The sequence below is a fragment of the Pseudorca crassidens genome, chromosome 2 (genome assembly GCF_039906515.1).
Source record: "Pseudorca crassidens isolate mPseCra1 chromosome 2, mPseCra1.hap1, whole genome shotgun sequence".
Taxonomy (NCBI): domain Eukaryota; kingdom Metazoa; phylum Chordata; class Mammalia; order Artiodactyla; family Delphinidae; genus Pseudorca; species Pseudorca crassidens.
In genome coordinates, this window is record NC_090297.1 from 136,958,710 (window position 1) to 136,979,238 (window position 20,529).

General features: G+C 47.5%; 2 protein-coding genes and 1 long non-coding RNA gene across 4 annotated transcripts in view; 1 reads left to right on the plus strand and 2 right to left on the minus strand.

The window, feature by feature from the left end:
• Positions 1–837: 837 nt before the first annotated feature.
• On the minus strand, positions 838–10,180 carry GLUL (glutamate-ammonia ligase). 2 transcript variants are annotated; one of them, XM_067728836.1, is made up of 8 exons: positions 10,044–10,180; positions 8,907–9,020; positions 7,263–7,441; positions 5,799–5,960; positions 4,060–4,206; positions 3,521–3,648; positions 3,122–3,321; positions 838–2,544 (listed from the first exon to the last, which is right to left on the minus strand). In XM_067728836.1, exons 2-8 carry the CDS (start codon positions 8,915–8,917, stop codon positions 2,226–2,228), a joined length of 1,146 nt encoding a protein of 381 aa, XP_067584937.1. In that variant the 5' UTR covers positions 8,918–9,020; positions 10,044–10,180; the 3' UTR covers positions 838–2,225. The 2 variants fall into 2 exon arrangements, with proteins under 2 accessions (XP_067584937.1, XP_067584938.1); XM_067728837.1 differs by lacking the exon at positions 8,907–9,020 and having other exon boundaries at positions 10,044–10,177.
• Positions 10,181–10,425: 245 nt separating this feature from the next.
• Positions 10,426–20,529, plus strand: part of LOC137219779 (uncharacterized) — a 152,184-nt gene continuing 142,080 nt past the window's right edge. The window contains exons 1-2 of the long non-coding RNA XR_010941242.1: positions 10,426–10,542; positions 10,869–11,564. This is a non-coding gene — a long non-coding RNA (uncharacterized lncRNA). The remainder of the gene's footprint in view (positions 10,543–10,868; positions 11,565–20,529) is intronic.
• Positions 15,833–19,807, minus strand: TEDDM1 (transmembrane epididymal protein 1). The gene is made up of 2 exons (XM_067726512.1): positions 19,779–19,807; positions 15,833–16,877 (listed from the first exon to the last, which is right to left on the minus strand). The coding sequence occupies exons 1-2, from the start codon at positions 19,805–19,807 to the stop codon at positions 15,833–15,835; spliced, it is 1,074 nt and encodes a 357-aa protein (XP_067582613.1).

Sequence of the window (20,529 nt, forward strand, 5' to 3'; positions counted from 1 at the left end):
ACCAGGGCTTTCCTGGTGGCACAGTGGTTGAGAGTCTGCCTGCCGATGCAGGGGACACGGGTTCGTGCCCCGGAGCGGCTGGGCCCGTGAGCCATGGCCGCTGAGCCTGCGCTCCGCAACGGGAGAGGCCACGGCAGTGAGAGGCCTGCGTACCGCAAAAAAAAAAAAAAAAAAAAAAAAGGCTTTAACCAGCATAGCAACGTGGTCAATATTTGCTATTTAGATGAATCACTGGCAGCTGGGCACAGGATGAAATGGAGACCAGTAGGGATAGTGAGACCAGTTGAAAGCACACTAAACACTTCAGGCTGCTATAAAATTAAGGCAGAGGGGTATTCAAAACAATGTGATAGCATGATAGGTCAAAGGCAAGCTCTGGAGCACAGGCAGGGGACGGCTGGTGTTTGTACCCTACTGCAAAATTCTAAGGCTAGGATATGCCTTAACCCACATATCCAAATTCCCAAAGCATGGGAAAGATCTGGTTGGCAACAAGACTCAGGAAAGATTTTTTTTTTTTTAATTCCAAGAACAGGTAAACCTGAACTTACTTTGCCTCTTTTAAAAAACTCCCCTTTTTTGGTAGTAAAAGGGAATGAAGAGGCACATAGCGATTTAAAAGAATAACAAAGAATCAAGTCAGAAGAGGTCTTATAAATGTTAGGTTGATTTATAAGAGCTGCTCTGGGCAGTTAACACAGTTTGTTTACAATGAGTAGTTATCTAACTCTGAACATACTGTATGTACATGGCAATTAGAAGTTGTCATGGTAAGAAAAAACCATAGCCTGCCTGCTGCAGCCAACACAGAAACAGCCAGAAACAGTAGGGGAGACGTAGGAACAAAGGTGGGGTTTGTTTTTATTATAAAAGAAAAAAAAAAACTCCTCAGGAATCTAAACAAAGGAAGGGAATATTTCACACTCAGAGAATAGACACCAGGACACAAAATTACAAGTATTTTGACTCCAGACCTGTCCTCATCTCCTCCAACAGCAGACATGGGAAGGAGACAGCTGAAGCAAACAAGCAATTCTGTAAAACAAAGGCTTAGAAACCCTACAAATACGATTAAAATCTAAACTTGTTTTGCTTTAAAAAAAATTTTTTTTTAATATATCAAAAGGCCTGCTTTAGTGACATGCTAGTCCCACCAGACAATAACCCCCAACCCCCCTTGTCAGTAACATGCTCAAGTTGACCAGCCAACTCATATTTCCAAACCCCTGTGTGTACAAGTACGTGTGTGTCTTTTGAACCAAAGCCCCAGGGCTCAGGTGACTGCTGCTGCTCCCGCGGGCTGACACAGCCAACCCGTGCCAGCCTCCCCAGAAGGGTGAGCAGGGCAGAGAAGCCCTGAAGTGGTAGTGAGGGGATGAGAGCCCAGTAGCCAACTTGTCAAGCACCCCCCTCCCCCCCGCAAAAGGAGACCAGACTACTCAACTCAAATTTGGCTCCCCGTGACCAGAATGGTTTTTACTTGCTAAGGAGAAAACACACATTTATCTGCACACCCGTATATATAATTTTTTTGTTTTTACATTTAAATATAAAAATACTACTCTGCTTTGTGTTATAAATGGAGGACCAAACAACATGGAACTCTTTCTTTTAACGTAGGGCTATCCATCCATTTATGCTGAGCTTGTCAGGGCATTCAGCCCCAGGCAAGGGAAGCACCACACTAGGAGATCTAGGGCATTTTCCCACCTGATTTCCCACCACTCCTTCTCCCCTAATTCTCACTTTTAATAGAAAGTTGGTTATAACCTTATAAGTAATGGAATTTCTCACCAAGAAAGGGAAATCCTAACCTTACCACAGAATCAAGCCCCCTGCCCCCCACTCAGCTACCACGCAGAGAAAGTCCTCCCCCTCCCTTCACAAATACTATGCTCTCTGTCCGGATAGCTATGCCTATTGGACAAACACACCTGATTAAATGGAAGCAGTGGTTATGTTTCCCCAACCCCACCCCGACTAACGCACTAGAAAGCTTCAGTGATAGGAAAAAAAATGGTGGGGGGGTAGGTGGGTGTGAAGAGATTAAGAACTTGACCCCTCTATCCTGGCCAAAGAAAGCAAGAGTGAGGAATAAAAAAAGACCTTGACATCCTGCCCTTTGAGTTAACAGCTATTATAACAGGTGAGAGGGGTGAGAGGGGCGAGAGTGGCAGCAGGATGTAGGATTAGGAGGGGTTTTGACGGCTGCAAGTCTAGTCCACTTAGTTTTTGTACTGGAAGGGCTCGTCGCCAGTTTCGTTGAGAAGACACGTGCGGATGAGGGCTTCTGTCACCGCAAAGGGGTCACAGTTGGCAGAGGGGCGACGGTCTTCAAAGTAACCCTTCTTCTCCTGGCCGACAGTCCGGGGAATGCGGATGCTAGCGCCACGGTTGGCCACACCGGCAGAGAAGTCGTTGATGTTGGAGGTTTCGTGGAATCCAGTTAGGCGCCGGGCGTTGTCCAGGCCCCCCTTGGGATCGTAGGCTCGGATGTGGTACTGGTGTCGCTTGCTTAGTTTCTCGATGGCCTCCTCAATGTACCTGGAGGAGACAGTTAAGATGAGGGTCCAACCTGCCACCAGGAAACCCGCCCTTCAAGGGCAGAGGAGCAGGTGTGGATCCAAGAATGGAGTGACTCATCTACCAAAGACTGTTGTCCAGGGTCTACTTCACCAAAACATGGCCCCAGGAGAACAAATTCTCCACAAGGGCAGCACTTTCCCTTGTAAGCTGTGTCTCTTAGTGCTCGGAAGAGTGCTAGACATGCAGTAGATGGCATTTGTTGAATGAAAAGATCCCAATCAAGGACTTTCTCCCACCCACAGGCATTGAATTCATTCATAAGCCTGTACGGTTACTAATTTAGTTCTTACTAAAGACTTTCAAATGCATTCATCTGTGTCAACTTTCCCCTATCACCATCCTTGAATCCTACTCCTAGAGTATTTTTGGGGTACTTTTCAAATAGAAACAAAATGACAGGATCAGAAGACAATTTTTGAAGCCAAGGGCCAAGGTACGAACTGAGAAGGCGGCTGACTCATCCCCGATACATCAAACCCTTGGCAAGTATTCTTGCAAAGAGAGTGAAACAGCCCCAGCAGGAGGCGGCACTCACTTCAGACCATTCTCCTCTCGCATGGCCTTGGTGCTGAAGTTGGTGTGGCAGCCGGCACCATTCCAGTTCCCAGGAATGGGCTTAGGATCAAAGGTGGCAATCACTCCGAAGTCTTCACACACACGATGCAAGATGAAGCGGGCCACCCAGAGATGATCTCCCATGTCGATTCCTTCACAGGGCCCTATCTGGAATTCCCACTAGAGAGAACGAGAAGACTGGCCTTTAAAACCCACTGCTCACCCCAACCCAGAAGCTCTGACACGTGCACCCTTCTCACCCCTACTCCAAGCCACCTTGAGGACTTTGGGTTAAGGAGCGGGGCCCCATAGCAGCCCTTGCTAGCAAAAGTCTCCACTCGCCTCTAGGTGGGGAAGGTGACGGACTTGAGCCATTTACCTGGGCAGGCATGACCTCGGCATTCGTGCCCCCGATCTTGATGCCGGCATACAAGCAGGCCCGGTAGTGAGCCTCCACGATATCCCTGCCATAGGCTTTGTCTGCTCCCACACCACAGTAGTAGGGACCTGCAGAGGCGTCAAGATGGAAGGTCAAGAGGCAGGACATCAAGAAAATTCCTATCTGTGTGAGATGCACGGCCCAAAGTCAGAAGTCAGAAAGCTCTCAACACTTGCTCTCTGGAATCACCATCCCTGCCTTCACCTGGAGGTGCAGGAGTGGAGTGCAGGGGGCCCTCCTGGCCACATTCTCAGTAGGGCCAAAGGTTTTCCCGCAATGTTAATGTCTCAACATCCACGTCCGGATTTGGGTAGCACAAGGGCTCTCTCTCTTTACGGTATTATTTCAGCCAAACTCAGGGATACTCCCTTAGCTTTTTGATCCACAAGGATTCAATCCCATCTCTGGAGAGAGAGACTTTCCTTGCTAATTAAGCACTTGGGGAGGAGCAAGATTCACCCCTCACCAAGGGGACTTACCTTGGGGCCCAGGGAAGCCGTTGGAAGGCCAACCAAAGGGATGCCCATCTGTGCCCATGAGAGTATATTCCTGCTCCATTCCAAACCAGGGGCGCTGGTTGCTCACCATGTCCATTATCCGTTTACAGGTGTGCCTTAAATTGGTCTCTAGGAAAAAGAAAGAGTCAACACACTATTAGAGACATATGGACAAATGTACTGAATCCCTGCATTGATGGGAAATACTCCTTGGACTCCAGGTACTTGAGATGTTGATTATAAGCTGAATTGACCCAGTGTTAACCTTTCTGTGCCCCCGTCGGTCGGTGTAAAAGGGGACGATAAGAGAAGCTATGATTATATATCTGCAGGGAGACTCTCAAAAGGCTTTATTTATAACTAAACTGGGTTACAACAGAGTCACATGGGAGTGGATCCAGAACAGAGCAAGTTTTCACCTTATCTGCAAGCTGGCTCCTTCCCAAATACCAAATGTCAGGCACGTAAACCCTCTATTCACAAAAGAACTGCTTCTAGCTGTCAGACTTATTCCTAGTTTCTCAAGCATTTAGAGCCAAATCTACAATTTTTATTGAGAGAATCATTTGCCTATTAAGAGCTTTACATTCCAGGTGAGCAGATAAAGTGCTAAGTTCTATAGTACTGGTTAGTACAAAAAAATAAAAATAAAATAAAATGTGACGAGCTCAACTGGGAACAATTTCTAACCCAGACCGGAACTTTATAGACTCATTATGGCTGTTTCACTATGTCCCAGGAACCATTTTAAGATCTCTACGTTACATCAAAGAAAACCCCCAACTTCGTTTTCCTAACAGCCCTGAGGTGGGTATTACAAGTCTCCATTTTCACAAATGAGAAAATGAGGCTCAGAGATGGTAGGTAGCCTGCCCAGGGTACAGCACAAGCAGCAAGGTCAGGAAACCCTGCTTGTCGACTTCAGAGCTCAGGCCCTTTACCACAATTTGATAATGCCTCTCAAAACAAAGACAAGTAAGGTCCAGAGTCACTAAGTGACTTGCCAAAAAGTCTCACTGGCTGAGTGTAGCAAGAGACTTCATGGACGTGAGACTCCAGCTGAGCTTAAAAAGGTGAATGGTGGAGAACTGGGAGCAAAGGGTATACCAGACAAAAACCAAAGGTGCAGTTACAGCAAACCTCAAGGCAAACGTATGTTATCAGTGAACCAAGATGCTCTTATTTTAGTCAGTGGACAGAGAAAGAAGACAAGCTCTCTGGAATGAAAAGGCAACCAATAACATACAATTCTTCTCAATCATTTGCACATATTAACTCAATTAATCCTCTAAACAACTTTATGAGACAGATTTCATTATTTTCCCCATTTTAAAATCGGGGAAGTGAAAAGTATAGGAGAAAAGTAACTTGCCCAAGTTCATACCAAGTAAGTGGCAGATCTAGAACTCAAACCCAACATTCTAACTTCAGAATCCATGTTCTTAAAATCTACAGGCAGGAGGACTGTGACATGCGGCACTCCCCCAGCAGATTTAGAAGAATCCAATGTCGTTTTATGGAACCAACAATGGGAGGATGGACCATACAACCTCTCTGAACAAGGAAGTTCAGGATGGAGAGGTCCATGTCCAATCCTTCAGACTTCTAAGACAGTTCTGAGGTAAGCTCGTCTTTCCAATACCGATTTTGGAATATCCTCTCCCGCCCACCTTTACAATTCATGGACTGGGGTGGGGTATCCATACCTATCCTATACACACCTGCAGGCTTTCGGTTGTACTTGAAGACTTCACAGAACACCAGCTTGTTGGGGTCCTTGCGGAAAGGGTCCCGAAACATGGCAGCAGGGACGAGATACATGTCACTGTTGGAGCCTTCGGATTGAAAAGTACTAGAGCCATCAAAATTCCACTCCGGCAACTCTGGGGTAAAAAAGAGAGGGGAAAATTATAGTTACAACGCACAGGAACTTTTCAGATCTTCACAAGATCTGTACTCTCTTGTCCAGAAAGCCAGTGAGGCATGCATGACTGCCACTATTAACACACAAACCCTGATGTTTGCAGGTAGCCCTACAGTCCTTCCTATCTGAGTTCCAAGTAAGACCACTGCATCACTTTCCTAAAAGAAGTAACAGTCACAAGAACAACCTAAGAATGACGTTTCCTCTGTAAATAAGTCTACTGGACACCAAGGAGACAAACTGGATATCACCAGTCAGTCAGTCAGTCCTCATTTAAAGTACTGAAATAGGAGAAATAAAGATTCTCTGAGAGCCAACTGTGTTGCTTCTTTCTCTAATTCCTCCCCCTGCTGTGTGACGGACTGTCCTAGTTCAAGTGGTGTCCTTATTTTAACAGATGAGGAAACAGACACTAGCCGGATGACTTATTCAATGGTGCTCCCATGTCACGTATCCACACTATGTTTTAAGGGCCAGTTCCTTCATCACTCCAGGTGACTATGAGTTCTCCCAAGGCAGAGACCAGACTCTCATCTTGTATTCCCAGGGCCTATCCAACACCTGCCACATAGCAGGTGCACAGTATATGCTTTATATTATAGTCATTCATTCATTTGCTCAAATGTGAACATTATCAGAAGAGTAACCTAACCTAAAAGCAGGTAAAAGATGATGGACCACGGTCCCTTTCCAGAAGGAGAGTGGCTATGGTTTGTTCTAGACCAAAAGAATGAAGTTGTCACAACTCATATAATAGCTCCTGTAGGATAAGCAATCAGCCAGCTTAAGAATTTCCAGAAGTGGCATCAACTAAAAACTAATGATGGCTGGTCCTAGAGACCACTTTAGGGTGTTTGTTTTGCATGTAGAACCTCAGTGACACATGAGTCTGAAACAGCATTCAAAGAGTTTGTAAAGTAGATGGCACAGTCAGGTTACAGAGGTGGTTTTCAAACTGGGTTCCTGGCGGTACCTTAGGGCCAATTAAGTAGGACTGCCCAAGTAAACAAAGTTTCCAACCCCTCTTGCCCCCAGACTTTGTCTCTTTTCCTTCAATATACTGGCTTACACGCAAGATTTCATTTAAATGAAGGGGTCCATTGCTGTTATGCTTGGAGGCAGTGTAGGAGCTTAATGTTGGTTGAATGAAGTCTGAAAAGTCCCGCCTTCGAAAAGCATCACAAACAGAGGCCAAATCTAGTGGCTTGGTCTCAGGCTGCTGCCCACCCTCACGCTGCTCCCAGCCAGCTCAGTCTCTCACCTTCTATACACTTGGGCTCACAGTCCAGGGTCCGGGTCTTGCAGCGCAGTCCTTCTCCAGTACCATCAATCCAGATATACATAGCTTGGACTTTCTCACCCTGAGGCAGGGACATGTACACCTGCTTGATGCCTTTGTTCAAGTGGGAGCTCGCCGAGGTGGCCATGGTGGAAGGTGTTCTGGAGAGAGACAAAATAAAATAAGAACACCAACTCCAAACAGATCCTCTGACGCAATAAGGACAACTAAATCAAGAAGCAGCGGGAGTGGTGGCCCCTCCCTATTTAACTTGCTTTCAGGAAGATTAAACTTTTATACTAGACAAAAGTCTCCTTATAAGCTTCCTCAAGCCAGAATCTAAACTTGTGAGCACTAAGCTCTACTTTTTGCAGTTTATCAGAGGTAGAGGAATTGTTTCATTTTTCACACTAAGATACTAGAGGGAGAAAAAAACCCCAAAACACAATGAAGATACAAAAGTTCTGAAACAGAAAGTCTGCCGAAAAGACATCGTCTCCAAGTAAAATCCAGCCACAGAAAGGCTTGGCTGCTATGATCTCTGGGTTAAGTCTTCCCTTTTCCTTACACCCCAGAGGATATCTCAGTAAAGAGTGCTTTTGAAGATTCCTCCACCCTTCCAAAAAACAAACACCCCCCCCCCATTTAGTTGGTAGGATGAAACAAGGGGGCTAGCTAGAAGCTTTAAGAGACTGGTGGCTTCCTAGAAGAACAGCAGTTATTACAATTACCAAGATGTAAAAATAGCCAATCCAAGTTGGATTCTAAGATACACGATGGCATAATTTACATCAGTCTGAGGCAAAGTTCTCACTTCAGACAGGAGATTTAAGTTTGACCAGATTCCACCAGAGAGCTTTTCAAGTAATTAAGAAATTCCCACTTCTAAATCAAAAAGCTCTGGGGTTTCAAAAGCTGAGGCATGCTAAAAACTGCGAGGCTCCACCGCAAAACCAAACCCCTTAAAGAGACACTGAAGCCACAAAACCAAACCTCAACATTAAGAGGAAACGTTCCACCCCTCCCTCTGCTGTCGACAGCCCAGGGTGGCTGGAAAGGGAACACACTGTTCTCCTCCAATGACTTGGGTAACTTTCTGAAGTACAGTGGCAAAGTTTCTATGGGCAACCGTCCATGTTTGCCCAGCTGAAAACATAACTGCTTCTCCCTCCAACAGCCTCACCCTTCTCCGCCCACCCCCCCCCCCCCCGAAAGCGGAGAAGCTGTCTGTCAAGCAGTGTTAGCAGACAACCACTACCTTTGCCTACTCCTGTAGAAGACTTGGTCAGTCAAATCCCAACCCCGACGCCCATCCTGCCTTTAAAAGCCAGAGGGAGCAATCCCTGACCCTTTCAGCTCCCACTAAAAGCTATAACCCGGTCTCTGGCTTTCGTCCCCAACCTGTTACACCTCCAATTTCAAACCACTCTGTCTCCCTTTAAGCCTCGGATCCTGCTCTTTTTGGTGACGAGTTGCAATGCCAACAGCCTAGTCTACTATATCAACTGGTGCCGCCGAGGTGCCAAGATTACGTGGTGGGTGCTGGGAGGGATGGGGTTCTGCAGTTTTTAGCTGTTTCTGCAGCTGCAGTGGGAGCCGGGGTCCTCATCCCTGCTCCTCACTCACCCCAGCCACATAAGGTCAACGGTATCGATGCCCTCCTTAGCCTTTCTCCTTTCCGAGTGGCGTTCGCGCCTCTCGTGGGTCTCCGGCTCTCGCTGGTCCAGGCACCGGAGGTTTCTGGGCGAGGGAGACGGAGAGGGAGAGGGAGTTGGAGAGCGGTAGGGATCGGACCGGGACGAGCTGGAATGCGAAGGCTGGTAGGTCAACGTCTCGATCTTGACTCGCAGTTTCTCTCTGGCGTTCACTGAGCAGGCGACGAAGCCGAAGCAGTTGGAGGGGGACCCCGAGGACCGAGACTCCAGGTCGTCACCTTCGTTCATGGTCTTCTTCACGGATTTGCGGCCAGGGGAGGATCCCCGCTTCCCGCCCCCGGGGTGGTTGGGATAATCCACTTTGAGAGCAGCCCTTTCCCACAGAAAGGTCCCGAAAGTCGGCGCCCCGCCCCTTGGGCCCCCGTCTGGATCTCAGGGCCTAGCCGAGGGGGCCATCCCTCTCCAAGGACAGGGCTAGGAGGGCGGGGGATGGGGACATCCGCCAGAGGGACAGCGTGCCGCTGCTGCCCCTGTCCAGCCGGCCAGTCCTCTCCACCCGCCGCGCCCGCCGGCCATGCCGCATCCCGGGCTCCCCATTGTTCAGTCACAGGGGTAGGCCCCCGGGAGCCCGCGGCGGGAGCGGGCCGCAACACAGACGCTCACTGCCCCTCGCCTCCGCGCAGGCGGCTAACCGCGACGACCGCCCCAGGGCCCGCCTCCGCGGAGGAAAAGAGCGAGGCTCCAGCAGGGGACCACTCCATCCACCACGCACACCACATGGCCGAGCCGAGGGCGCCGGGCCCGGGCAGTGCCTCCACAGCTCGCCCTGCCGAGCGACATCCAGGGGCGGCGCTTGGGGCTGCAAGCAGCTGAAGGAAGATCAAAACAACTCCCCGCCCTTCTCGAAGCCCTGGCGACTCGCGCGCCCCGCCATCGCCGACCCAGACCCGCCGGGAGGCACGGGCGGCGGAAGCAAGCGGGAGGGCCCGCAGGCCGGGGCGCAGAGTAGAGGCTGGAGGTGGGAAGGGGCCGAACCGAGCTCAGCCGCTCGGTCAGAGCGCGGCGGCTCGCGACACTTCCGAGCCCCCCGGGCCGGCCAGGCGCTTACCTGGGCGGCGAGCAGGCGGCAGGGTGGGCAGGCCGCGAGAGCGAGGTGCGGAGAGGAGAGGCGAGGAGGCCAGAAGAACTGCTTACACAGCCGGCTCTTCTCCCATTCTCGGCTCTGCAAGGCCGTCTGCGGCCCCGCACGCTTTATCTGCAGTCGGGGCCGCCCCTGGCGCCCTGATTGGCTCCCAGAGGCCCGGAGCCCAGGCGGATCAGCTGATGCGCGTCCCGGCAACTCGGCCATTGGGCGAGCCGCCGAGCGGGCGCCGCCGGGGTGGGGGCGAGCCGGCCCGGGAAAGAAAGAAAGGGAAAGGGCGGTGGGGGAAGGGGGTGTGGGGGAGGGGAGCGAGGAAGGGCGGGGCGGCGGCGGCGGCGGCGGCGGCGGCGGCGGCGGGCCCAGTGCCTGCCGGGAAGGACCCCGCCGGCCCGGGCTGCCGCGCAGCGACGCGGCGCCCCCGCCCGCCCGGCCTGGGGCTGGCCCCGCAGCCCAGTATTGCATTCAGGTCGGATATTTTGCGGGAGAGTTCTCTCTTTTACTAGGTCACACTGCACGCCCCAGAGCTCCCAGAGGAAATTCTGACCCACGGGCACCCACTTTTGCCTTTTGTTGTTAGAGAACCCCCGGCCCCCTTTCCCGGCCCTCGGGTCAAGTTTGTGAGGGAGCTCGCGGGGTGGGGGAAGCCCTGGGCTCGCCGCAGCCGTGGCCAGGCGTCGGAGGGGGCGGCGCAGACGGGGCTGCCGGAGGTCTCTCGGCGGGTTTGGGGATGTGAACAGAAGTCTAGGATCTCACATTGGTAGTGAAAGTGCTGTGTTTTGTCTCATTCCATAGAAGGGATCCTGGCGGGCGGAGACACAAGTCGGGAGACCTGATTCTGCCTCTGCCACACCTGAGGCAATTCTCGCAGCCTCTGGGCCCAAGTTCCCTCATCTATAAATAAAGCGGAACTTCCCTGGTGGTGCAGTGGTTAAGAATCCGCCTGCCAATGCAGGGGACACAGGTTCGAGCCCTGGTCCGGGAAGATACCACATGCCGCGAAGCAGCTAAGCCCATGCGCCACAACTACTGAGCCTGCGCTCCAGAGCCCGTGAGCCACAACTACTGAGCCTGCACCCTACAGCCCACGAGCCACAACTACTGAGCCCGTGAGCCACAACTACTGAACACCACGCGCCTAGAGCCCGTGCTCTGCAATAAGAGAAGCCACTGCAATGAGAAGCCCGCGCACCGCAACAAAGAGTAGCACCCGCTCGCTGCAACTAGAGAAAGCCCGTGCGCAGCAGCAAAGACCCAACGCAGCCAAAAATAAATAAAATTAAATTAATTAATTAAAAAAATAAAATAAATAGAGTGGTTCAAGAAAGGACCTTAAGAGTCGCCCATCAGATTTGAAATTCTGTTCAGTAAAGCGGTTCAAGAAAGGACCTTAAGAGTCGCCCATCAGATTTGAAATTCTGTGTGCAAACTGTTTCCCGAGGACAGCTGAAAGGAAGGTGAAGTCTTGGCATCTCCTCTTCGAAGCTCAGGGTATGTCAAAAATTTAGAATTCCTGAAACGAATTCTGTCTGTTTTTGTTTGTCAAGTAATTTATTGCACGTTTTTGTAATATGGAAAATGAGAATCAGTACCCCTTCCTCCTCTCTCCTTATAGCCTTACTATGATAGTTGAGAAAACGTGTATGTGTATGTGAACACAGTCTTGAAGTGGATGCTTGTCAACAGATACACAATAACTATATATATATGTATACAACACATACACAACACACACGTGAATATAATGTTTTCATTTCTACCAGTGCTATTACTTGATCATACTATTTTTATTGCCTGAATCCATCTGATGGTGTCTAGCCTTTATTGCATCTTTCAAGAGCCCCAGTATTTGAGACTTTGAGGTTTTCTGTTTGAAGACTAAGAAGTCATGTTTCCAGGGCCTTTGGAAGAGGAAGGGAAGAAGTTTGCACTTCTGGTTATTTTTTGTACCACAAATATGGAAAAGAAATGTTGCCTGTGACCACACACACATAACTTGGCTTCTTTGGTCAACATCCCTTCCCTGTGAGAGTGTGTCTAACACTGTAGTGATTTAAAATGAGAGATGCAAGATTCACCTCAAACAGGGGCTTTTGGTATGTTTCAGACAGGTAACATTGTGGACCAGGTAAGTCGCCTTGCAAGTGTAAGGGATTCCATCCTTTATGTGATCCTTCGATATGATGGTTAAAAGCTGGGCTTCAGTTCAGGCAACGCAGGTTCAGATCTGGGCTTTACTTCTTACCAGCTTTGTGTTGGGGTAGGTACTTAGCCCTAGAGCCTCAGATTCCTTGCCTCCAAAATAAGAATAACGTCTACCTTGTATATTGTAAGGATTAATTGTGAAGGCACATGCATATAGTAAATTTTTAGAAAAGAGCAATAATAATTATTATAGGCCAAGATAATCTGATGGGATTGGCTTCTTTCTTTCCCCACCACAACCTGTGAAGTACAACTTCCTAACTTCGTGTAATGCTCTACCGTTGGTTTTATGAGAGTGGGCTTAGACCTGGTAGCAAACTGAGATGTCTTCATTCCATTTCTTTCTGTGAGGTCTTGAGTTTAAATTGTTGAGGAGGGGGCGTGAGGGAGGGGAAGAGTCATGTTCTTGTTTTAGAAAATGTTAATTTCCAGTTGCCAAACTGCCAGAAGTGAACCAGAGCTTTTTACTGTACTCGTCACCACCAGCACCCGAGGCTGGGATGGCACACAGAATAGAAAATGGAAAAGTAGGAAGCATGTGCAGTTCTTAAAGCTTCTAGTCTGTGGGTGCCTGCCGCCCTTGCTGGTGTCTTAACCTCCCTGAGCAGCTTATTCATCTTAGTGTCCCCCAGGAGTGTCCAGGGTGAGTGGTCAATAACCGATGTTTGTTGACCACACAGAAATGACAGCGGCACCATCAAGAGAACATGTGCTTTGAGCTGCTTTTCCAAGAATGGAAATGGATTTGCTTTGATCCATTCACGTGACGGGGCATACTTTGTGAGGGTTAGGAAGGTAATACATGACTACTGAGTTTTTCAGGCAGAACAAGAGGCCTTGTCCCCCTTAGTCAGCACCATACTTACTTAACCCAACCGATTTAGGGCCCAAATGAGCCCAATGATTGTTCAGGGAACCTTAAAAGAGTATGAGGGAAGAAAAAGCAGAAGAAAGTCCTTAAACTAACTGGTTCGTCCCCAGAAACCCAGACTGTACTTTTAGAGAAGTTAGAAGTAGAATGGACTGTTTGATCCTGTTTGACTTTGCTGTGTCTGCTGCCCTTTGTTCTCTTTCTCCTTCTTCCCTAAATTGCTACCCGCCCACATTCTCCACTCGCTCCCTAAAAAGCATTAGAGCACTTGAACGGATGAACTCTTCTGTCTTCTGGTACACCCAGTATCAAAGCACACAGGGGATTCTGTTGCGTGTGCTTTGAAGTCAGGTTTTTCTCTCTTAGAATAGAGCAGCTGTGTCCAAGGGGTGGGTGGAGTGGGAGAGAAATATCACAGGTAAAAATTTGGTTCCAAATCTGCAGAAATGACTGGGGACTGAAAAAAAGCATTTCTTCAGTGTTGTTCTGCTGCTTGAAATAAAGGCCTTGTCTTGGCTGGGCTTTACCTGTGAATTCTCTCAATTTCTTTCACTCTCTTTTAAAGGACCCATTCTCACTCTGCAGGTCGTAAGCCCTTAATCTAGTGATCTGAGCGTGCCTTCCCAAGGCCTGTGTGGTTGGTTGCCTTGCACTCATTGGAGACAAGATTTAGGGTAAGGCTCAAACGTACTCAAACCTTCAACCAGAACATGTAGTTTGGGAAATGGAGTTTTTCCAACATTTGAATGATTTCAGTAGGCATTGAACAAAACCCTTAACTTAGGCTAAAGAGACATAGCTGAGACTCAGGCTTGAGGAACACCCTGGAAACCCAACCCAGAATTATAAATTTTTTTTTTCAATAAACCAACGCCAGTTCTTTCCAAAAGAATAGACCATTGTATATCTTAAAGCAAAACAAAAATAAAACAAAAGAAAAAGAAACAGCCTTGGAAGTTGATGTCATTACTCTTAAAGCACATTTTGGGGAAAAGCTGCAATTGACCAAGCCTTCAAATTTCACAGTACACAATTAAAGAAGGAAAGACCAGGTTTTACATCAATTTGGTATCTAACACTGAACCCAGAGGAATTGTTCTTTATCTCTTTTCTGATTGTTTGATATTCTTAAGCTCAGGTTAGGAAATTAGAAATTCAAGTCTCAGCTTTTTTTTTTTTTTTTTTTTTTTTGTCTGATTTGAGTTTTGTTGAAGGCCCCTGGAAACCATTCAAATATAGAGAACACTTCGTTTCCCAGCCTACACCTTATGACTGAAGGTTTGGGTCTGAGCCCTACCCCAAATCTTGTCTCTCATAGGAAACTGCTTGGAGAGTTGGGAGGAATTAAGTTCATCTTAGCTAACGACATGGTAAAATAAGTGCTACTGAGAAAATTACAGCTGTATAATTCTAGAATGAACCTTCAAATCATTCTAGCTGACCAGTGAGGAAGCTGAGGACGTGCTCACTTGCAGTAGCTAGCTGGATTCACCTTAGTGCAGCATTTCACAGGCTAATATGCTTCCAAGGTGCAATTCCCTTGAGAGCCTTTTTCTGTTGCCCTTCCTTCAGCCTTCTCGGGCTGTGGGTGATGCATTCCTGGGCCACTACCTCTAAACTCCGAAATCCCTACTGTACCCACTAAGGAAAGTACCCAGTCCAGGAACCAACTAGTTTACCTCTGAATCCTGCATAGTGGCTTACCCAGTACCTTACATACAATGGACATTCAATATATTCTTTGTGAATAACTAGATTACCAGGGGAAAAATTGCTGTATGACAGGTTCTTTTTAAAGGAATCTTTGGAGATCATTTTGTGTATTTAATAATCTGTTTCGTTGTTTTGTGAATGTGGGATCTTCACAGATAAATTTTCTTCCTATTCTCAAAGTATGTATGGATTTATCTTTGTTCTCTAGATTGATTGGAACATTATTGAAGCTTATTTAGAAGTTTAGGAAATTTAGCATTGTGGTCAAAAACTGACTAGGATCAGAGTGTGTCCTTGAGTTGGTACTTTTCCCAAAGATATCCTCAACTGGATCCACAGCTCATCCTCCCTCACTCCTATCCCATTAGTTGATTTGAATCCTTGTTTATTTCACATTTCCACGCCAAATATTAGCGGGAAGCAAACAGCGCTTGGGTACATTTTCTGGTTATTTGGACAATACGTAAACTTGGCTCTATATTTTTCCTGACCTCCTTTCCCCTCCCCCCACTTTTTTTGAACCGGTTCTTAGGAGACTTTTTACTGGGTTGGAGAGTTAGAGGCTTGGCTGGGGTGATGTGAATATAGTGCCCTCTGGTGGAATTTTGTGAGAATTGCGAATTTCTCCCCCCAACCTTAAGAGTGTTTGAGAAGTCTTTTCTTGGCTGGCCTTCAAGGGGAGGGCTTCTCTGTTACATCTCAAATACTATAGTAAATTAATAGCATGCAAGTTTATTACCTACACTGGATATTTTAGAGATATTGTGTGGGGGATATCAATTGATTACTTGAGGTTTGTTTATCATTATAAAATTAGGCCTCAAATGACTAGAAATGGGCAGCTGGCAGCACCTGTGCTTTTTCGTCATCTGACATCAGTGTGTATGAGAGGTAGACAAAAAAGGAGTTCCCCCAACAAAGGTAATTGGAAAGAGTCTAGGAACCAAGAATTAAGGGAAAATAGCAGGGATCAGAAAACTTGGTCACAACAGTTGTTATCCTCAGCCCTCACTAGGATCTGAGCCCAGACATTTAAGACCCAGCTAGAGGTTGAGAGACTGCCAGACTCTGACTGATCCACTTCCTGCAGCAATTTGTAGAGGGGTCCCACGGTGGTCGTGTAACATGGAGCTTCTCTGGACCCTGTTAGCTTCCAGCTGGGACGGTAACAACAATGCCAAAAGGAAGAGACGCCATAGATTCCCAACAGGCACAAAGCATCGATCATCACATGCCAGCAGAAGAAGGTGGTGACAAACGTGATGTCAATGATGTCATCATCGTGCCCCGGGTAGCCGGTGCCTGGTTTGTACAGAATGAAGCCGGCCTGTACCAGCCAGGAGCCTATGATCTGAAACAGAAAGGTCCCGATCACTGAGAGTTGAAACGTGTCGGGAACCCACAGCTGTACGGTCAACACCAGCATCAGCAACACCACCACCAAGATGAGCAGAGAGTGAACCTGCAGCTCCACCCCTGCTGAGTCCTGAACATGTGACACCAGCAACAGCAGGAGCACATAGAAAGTCAGCACCAAGGTCCCTTCTTCTAGGGGCACACAGTGCTGAGGCAGCAAGTTCTTGCTCACGACCTCTACACAGCCGTTGAGGGTGAGAAGGATGTACATGGTGACGTGCTGCCACTCTTTGGCGTACATAACTGTCAGGGGCAGCTCCCTGTTCATCAGTATCAGCCCTCTCTTCACGCAGCTTATCTCATACACTAACAAGCCAGAGCCAGCCAGCGTCTTCAGCAAACCTCCGTAGGATATTTTCCACAGCCTGGCCCATCTCCCCTTACTCCTGGGAGGTGATGAAGGATACAGGAAAGAGTCACTGAATATCACAGCTTTGGAGACCACTACTGCTTGATACAGCCCATATGAGAGTAGAAACAGCCCTGGGTACGCATGACCGATAAAGGTTCCCAGTGAACTAGAAATCCCTCTAAAGAAGGTGAGAAGAGTAAAACCAAGGCACGTCCACACCTTCTGGGGCCACTTCAAGATCTGGACTCTGGAAAGAATTGCCTTCCACCAACTTTTATCATTTCACCCCACCCACTGCTCCCCCACAGAGAGGAAATGCTTCTTGAAACAAGCCTATGACTTTGGTGGTGTAAAGCCTCATTGCTCCATTCCATTCTGGGACGCTGGGGACTAACTGGCTTCTGCCAAAGAAGACAGCTGGTGAATGTGCCTTTAGGGGCTCCCCTCTAGGGCCCTTGGGGCGCTTCTGGTCATACTTGTCCCTTTCTCCTATGGCTTCCTTCCCCTGGTACTGCCCAGCACTCAGAGAAGGGCACAGAAGCATGGGATGGGATTAGGGGTTGCCATGGTCTCCAGAGGAAGCCTGGGCACTCACAAATCCTCAGGTTTCCTTTGGTATCTCTCAGACATAACTTTGGCCTGATTACAAAGTTTTCTTTCTGGACACATATATTTAAAAACATTTGGATATATGAGCATGTTTCGTACCTATCTGGCTTTTCTTCTTTTATAGACGTGTTCTGAGGATCACCAAGAAAGGTCCCTTCCTCTCCTCCCCTTATCTTTTCACCTCCCCACCTTTGTCTCCCCACTTCAGCATTTCTACTGGCCAGTAAATGGATCTGAAAAGCTAACTTTTGATACTGATTTCAGGAACAGTGGGTATTTTGTACTGTGTCAACCTAACCAAGCTTGAGCCATGTTTCCTAGAGTTACCTTCCCTCTATGATTCCAGATTGAGTTGGCTGCAAGAGAAGTTTACAAGAGAACCTAAAGATGGAAATGAAGCAACCTAAGACACTCTGAAGGTGTAGGGTACCAGGCGCCACTGCAGTTCACGTATTCAGTTACTGATCTGCTGGCTCAACTCCTTGGCATGGACAGCCAGGCCTACAGCTCCCTCAGCTTCTCTTTGTGTGAAGGGCACCAGCTGCTTCTGCAGGCCACCTGCCACTGAAGTATGAGGTGATGAGGGGAAGACAGAGGCTTCAGTCTATCTTCATAAGCTGCAGTTTGTCCTTGCTCTTCCCCAACTTTGTGTAATGTACTTCTTCCTGACTGCTGCCAATTTGAGCTGAAATGGCCTCCACCCCATCACACAGAGAGGCAAGAGCCTTCCATAGACTTCCTCACTACAAATGTGTAAGGTCTAATATCCATAAGAAATCCATATTCCCATGATCTATCCCTAACTGATGCAAGGCATTAAGGTGTAATCCCTAAAATGTAGATACCGTTGAGAGGAGTGACTCCAGTGTGCTAGTGTTGGCCATTTGGATTTTAATGTGAATTAGCCCATCAGCTTCATTTATCTATGACTCTGCTAGTGTCTAATGCACCTCAGAAGACAGAGTCCTAGGTATTGGGTAACAGCCAGCTGAGTATAAGGCAGAGAGGATGGTGAAGAACAAAGTACAGATAATGTGAAGCTCATAGTGATTCTGGGTTTACTGTGGAAGGTACATGGAATAGGAATTTCTCTGGGGGTGATAATAATGCTGAGGGGAGAAGTTCATTGCTCAACGTGAATGGTACTGACATCACAGTCTTCTGCATAATCATCTGTCCTTACGGTACAAGTAATGCTGTGGGGCAGAGAGGCAGCACCTGTATGCTGACAGTGCCCCTAGTGAAGAGGAGGAGAACTTACACACAGGTCACAGCACTGCCTCTGAGACTTCACTCCTACCCAACTACCTACACTTCCACAAGTCCACTTAATTCCAGAAAAAGTTAAATCTTCCTGCCCTTGAGGATGACGGTAATTCAGATTTCTTCTTGCTATTTAGAGGTTTGGTGGGGCTAGGGATTTGAGTGTGAAGGGAAATTAGAAAAGCGAAACTTAATTCAGCTTTCTGGGGGAATTTTCTAACTTTAAATTTTAAAGTTAAGTATTTTTATTCAATTAATATACAGTCATTATAGAAAAGTCAGATAAAATGCATCAGCAAAAAGAAGAACATTACACAATCTGGAGGTGACCATTGTTACCACTGAGGTGTAGAAACACAGTTCTAAGAAAGCAGCATGAAGAATGGAAAATGCATCGATGGAAGTCAGAAATCTGCCTTCTCACTCCAGTTCCCCTTGATTTGCTGCATGTCATACCCCTCATCTAAAAAAAACTGAGTGTTCAACTTAACTTTCTATTAAAATGAAAATAAAAGGGCATGAATATGGTTGCACAGAAGTGAACATGTTTATCTTTTGTCTTCTCCCTTTTGGTGAATTACCAAAACACTGGGAGAGCTCTGTAGTGCTCAATGCTCAGAGGTAGGAGATTCAAAGGGAAAATCTGAGTGACGCTTCTGAAGTCGTCAGGAGGAGAGAACCCGAGGGATTCTCTTAGGTTCTTGGATTTGCTCTGGGAGAGGCCCAGGGTCCATTGCTCCTCTATGTATCAGCAGGACCAGGACAGGAAGCATGTGGTTACAGGCCTCAAGAGGAGCCACATTTGATTGCTTTTAATGTTGCTTCTAGTACTTAGAGGCTGTGGTCCTAGTAAGGTGGGTGCAGCAGAGCTTTCTCCAGCTCCTATCCTCCTCTCCCCAGTTGTTCCTGCAGCTGTGAGTCAGTGGTCAGAAGAGGAGAGAGAACAGCAGCACTGACCCCAGAGCAATGTGAGGTTGAAAGTGGAACATATGAGGACAAAGGGCCCCACTTCAGGTCCCGTCCGGGTTGCTCAGGCCCCACCTTGGCCAGGCACCAGGGCTGCGTGTTGTTCATTAAAATGTGAACATCCTGACCACGACTTTGAAGATAGGAATCGCCCATCCCAAACCAGACACTCACTGCCCACAAGTAGCCAAGAAGGAAGTGAAGGGTGGTGAATGATTAGCAGAGCTGGCAGACAGCTCCAGAGTCTGTGGACACCAAGTACCTGGAAAGAGTTTCCTAAGACAAACTCAGCTTGACCACAGGAGCCCACGGAGGTCCTTCATGGCCTGGCTGCTCCATGGCGAGACTCCCCCTCAGACCTGTTCCCCACCTCATGTTTTTGAGGGGCCCCAGGCACAGCCACTGCCACTTGTCTGGCATGAAATGCCAGGATGAGCCAGAATGCCTTCAGGAATTCAGTACCTATGAATTTACTAACTGCTGTGGATTCTGCTGAGTACAGCAGGCATATAAAAAAGTATATGATGTAGTTCTTATCCACAAAGGGCTTACAATTTGAAGGCACACATCTCTACACACACTCAAACACACATACACAAACACACAACATATAGAGAACTATTTAGACTACCTTGGTTCCCTAGAAATCAAATGTCATGTATGTAATTTTTAATTTTCTAAAGCATTTGATAAAATTCAACATCCATTCATGATGCAAACTCTTACCAAAGTGGGTACAGAGGGAACATATCTCAACGTAATAAAATACGTTTATGACAAACCCATGGCCAGCCTAATACTCAATGTTGAAAAGCTGAAAGCCTTCCCACTAAAATCTGGAAGGAGGTAAAGATGCCCACTCTCACCACTTCTATTCAACATAGTATTGGTAGTCCTAGTCACAGTAATCAGACAAGAAAAAGAAATAAAAGGTATCCAAATTGGAAGAGAAAAAGTAAAATTGTCACTATATGTAAATGACATGATAGTAGATATAGAAAACCCTAAAGACTCCACACAAAAACTACTAGAACTAATAAATGAATTCAGCAAGATAACAG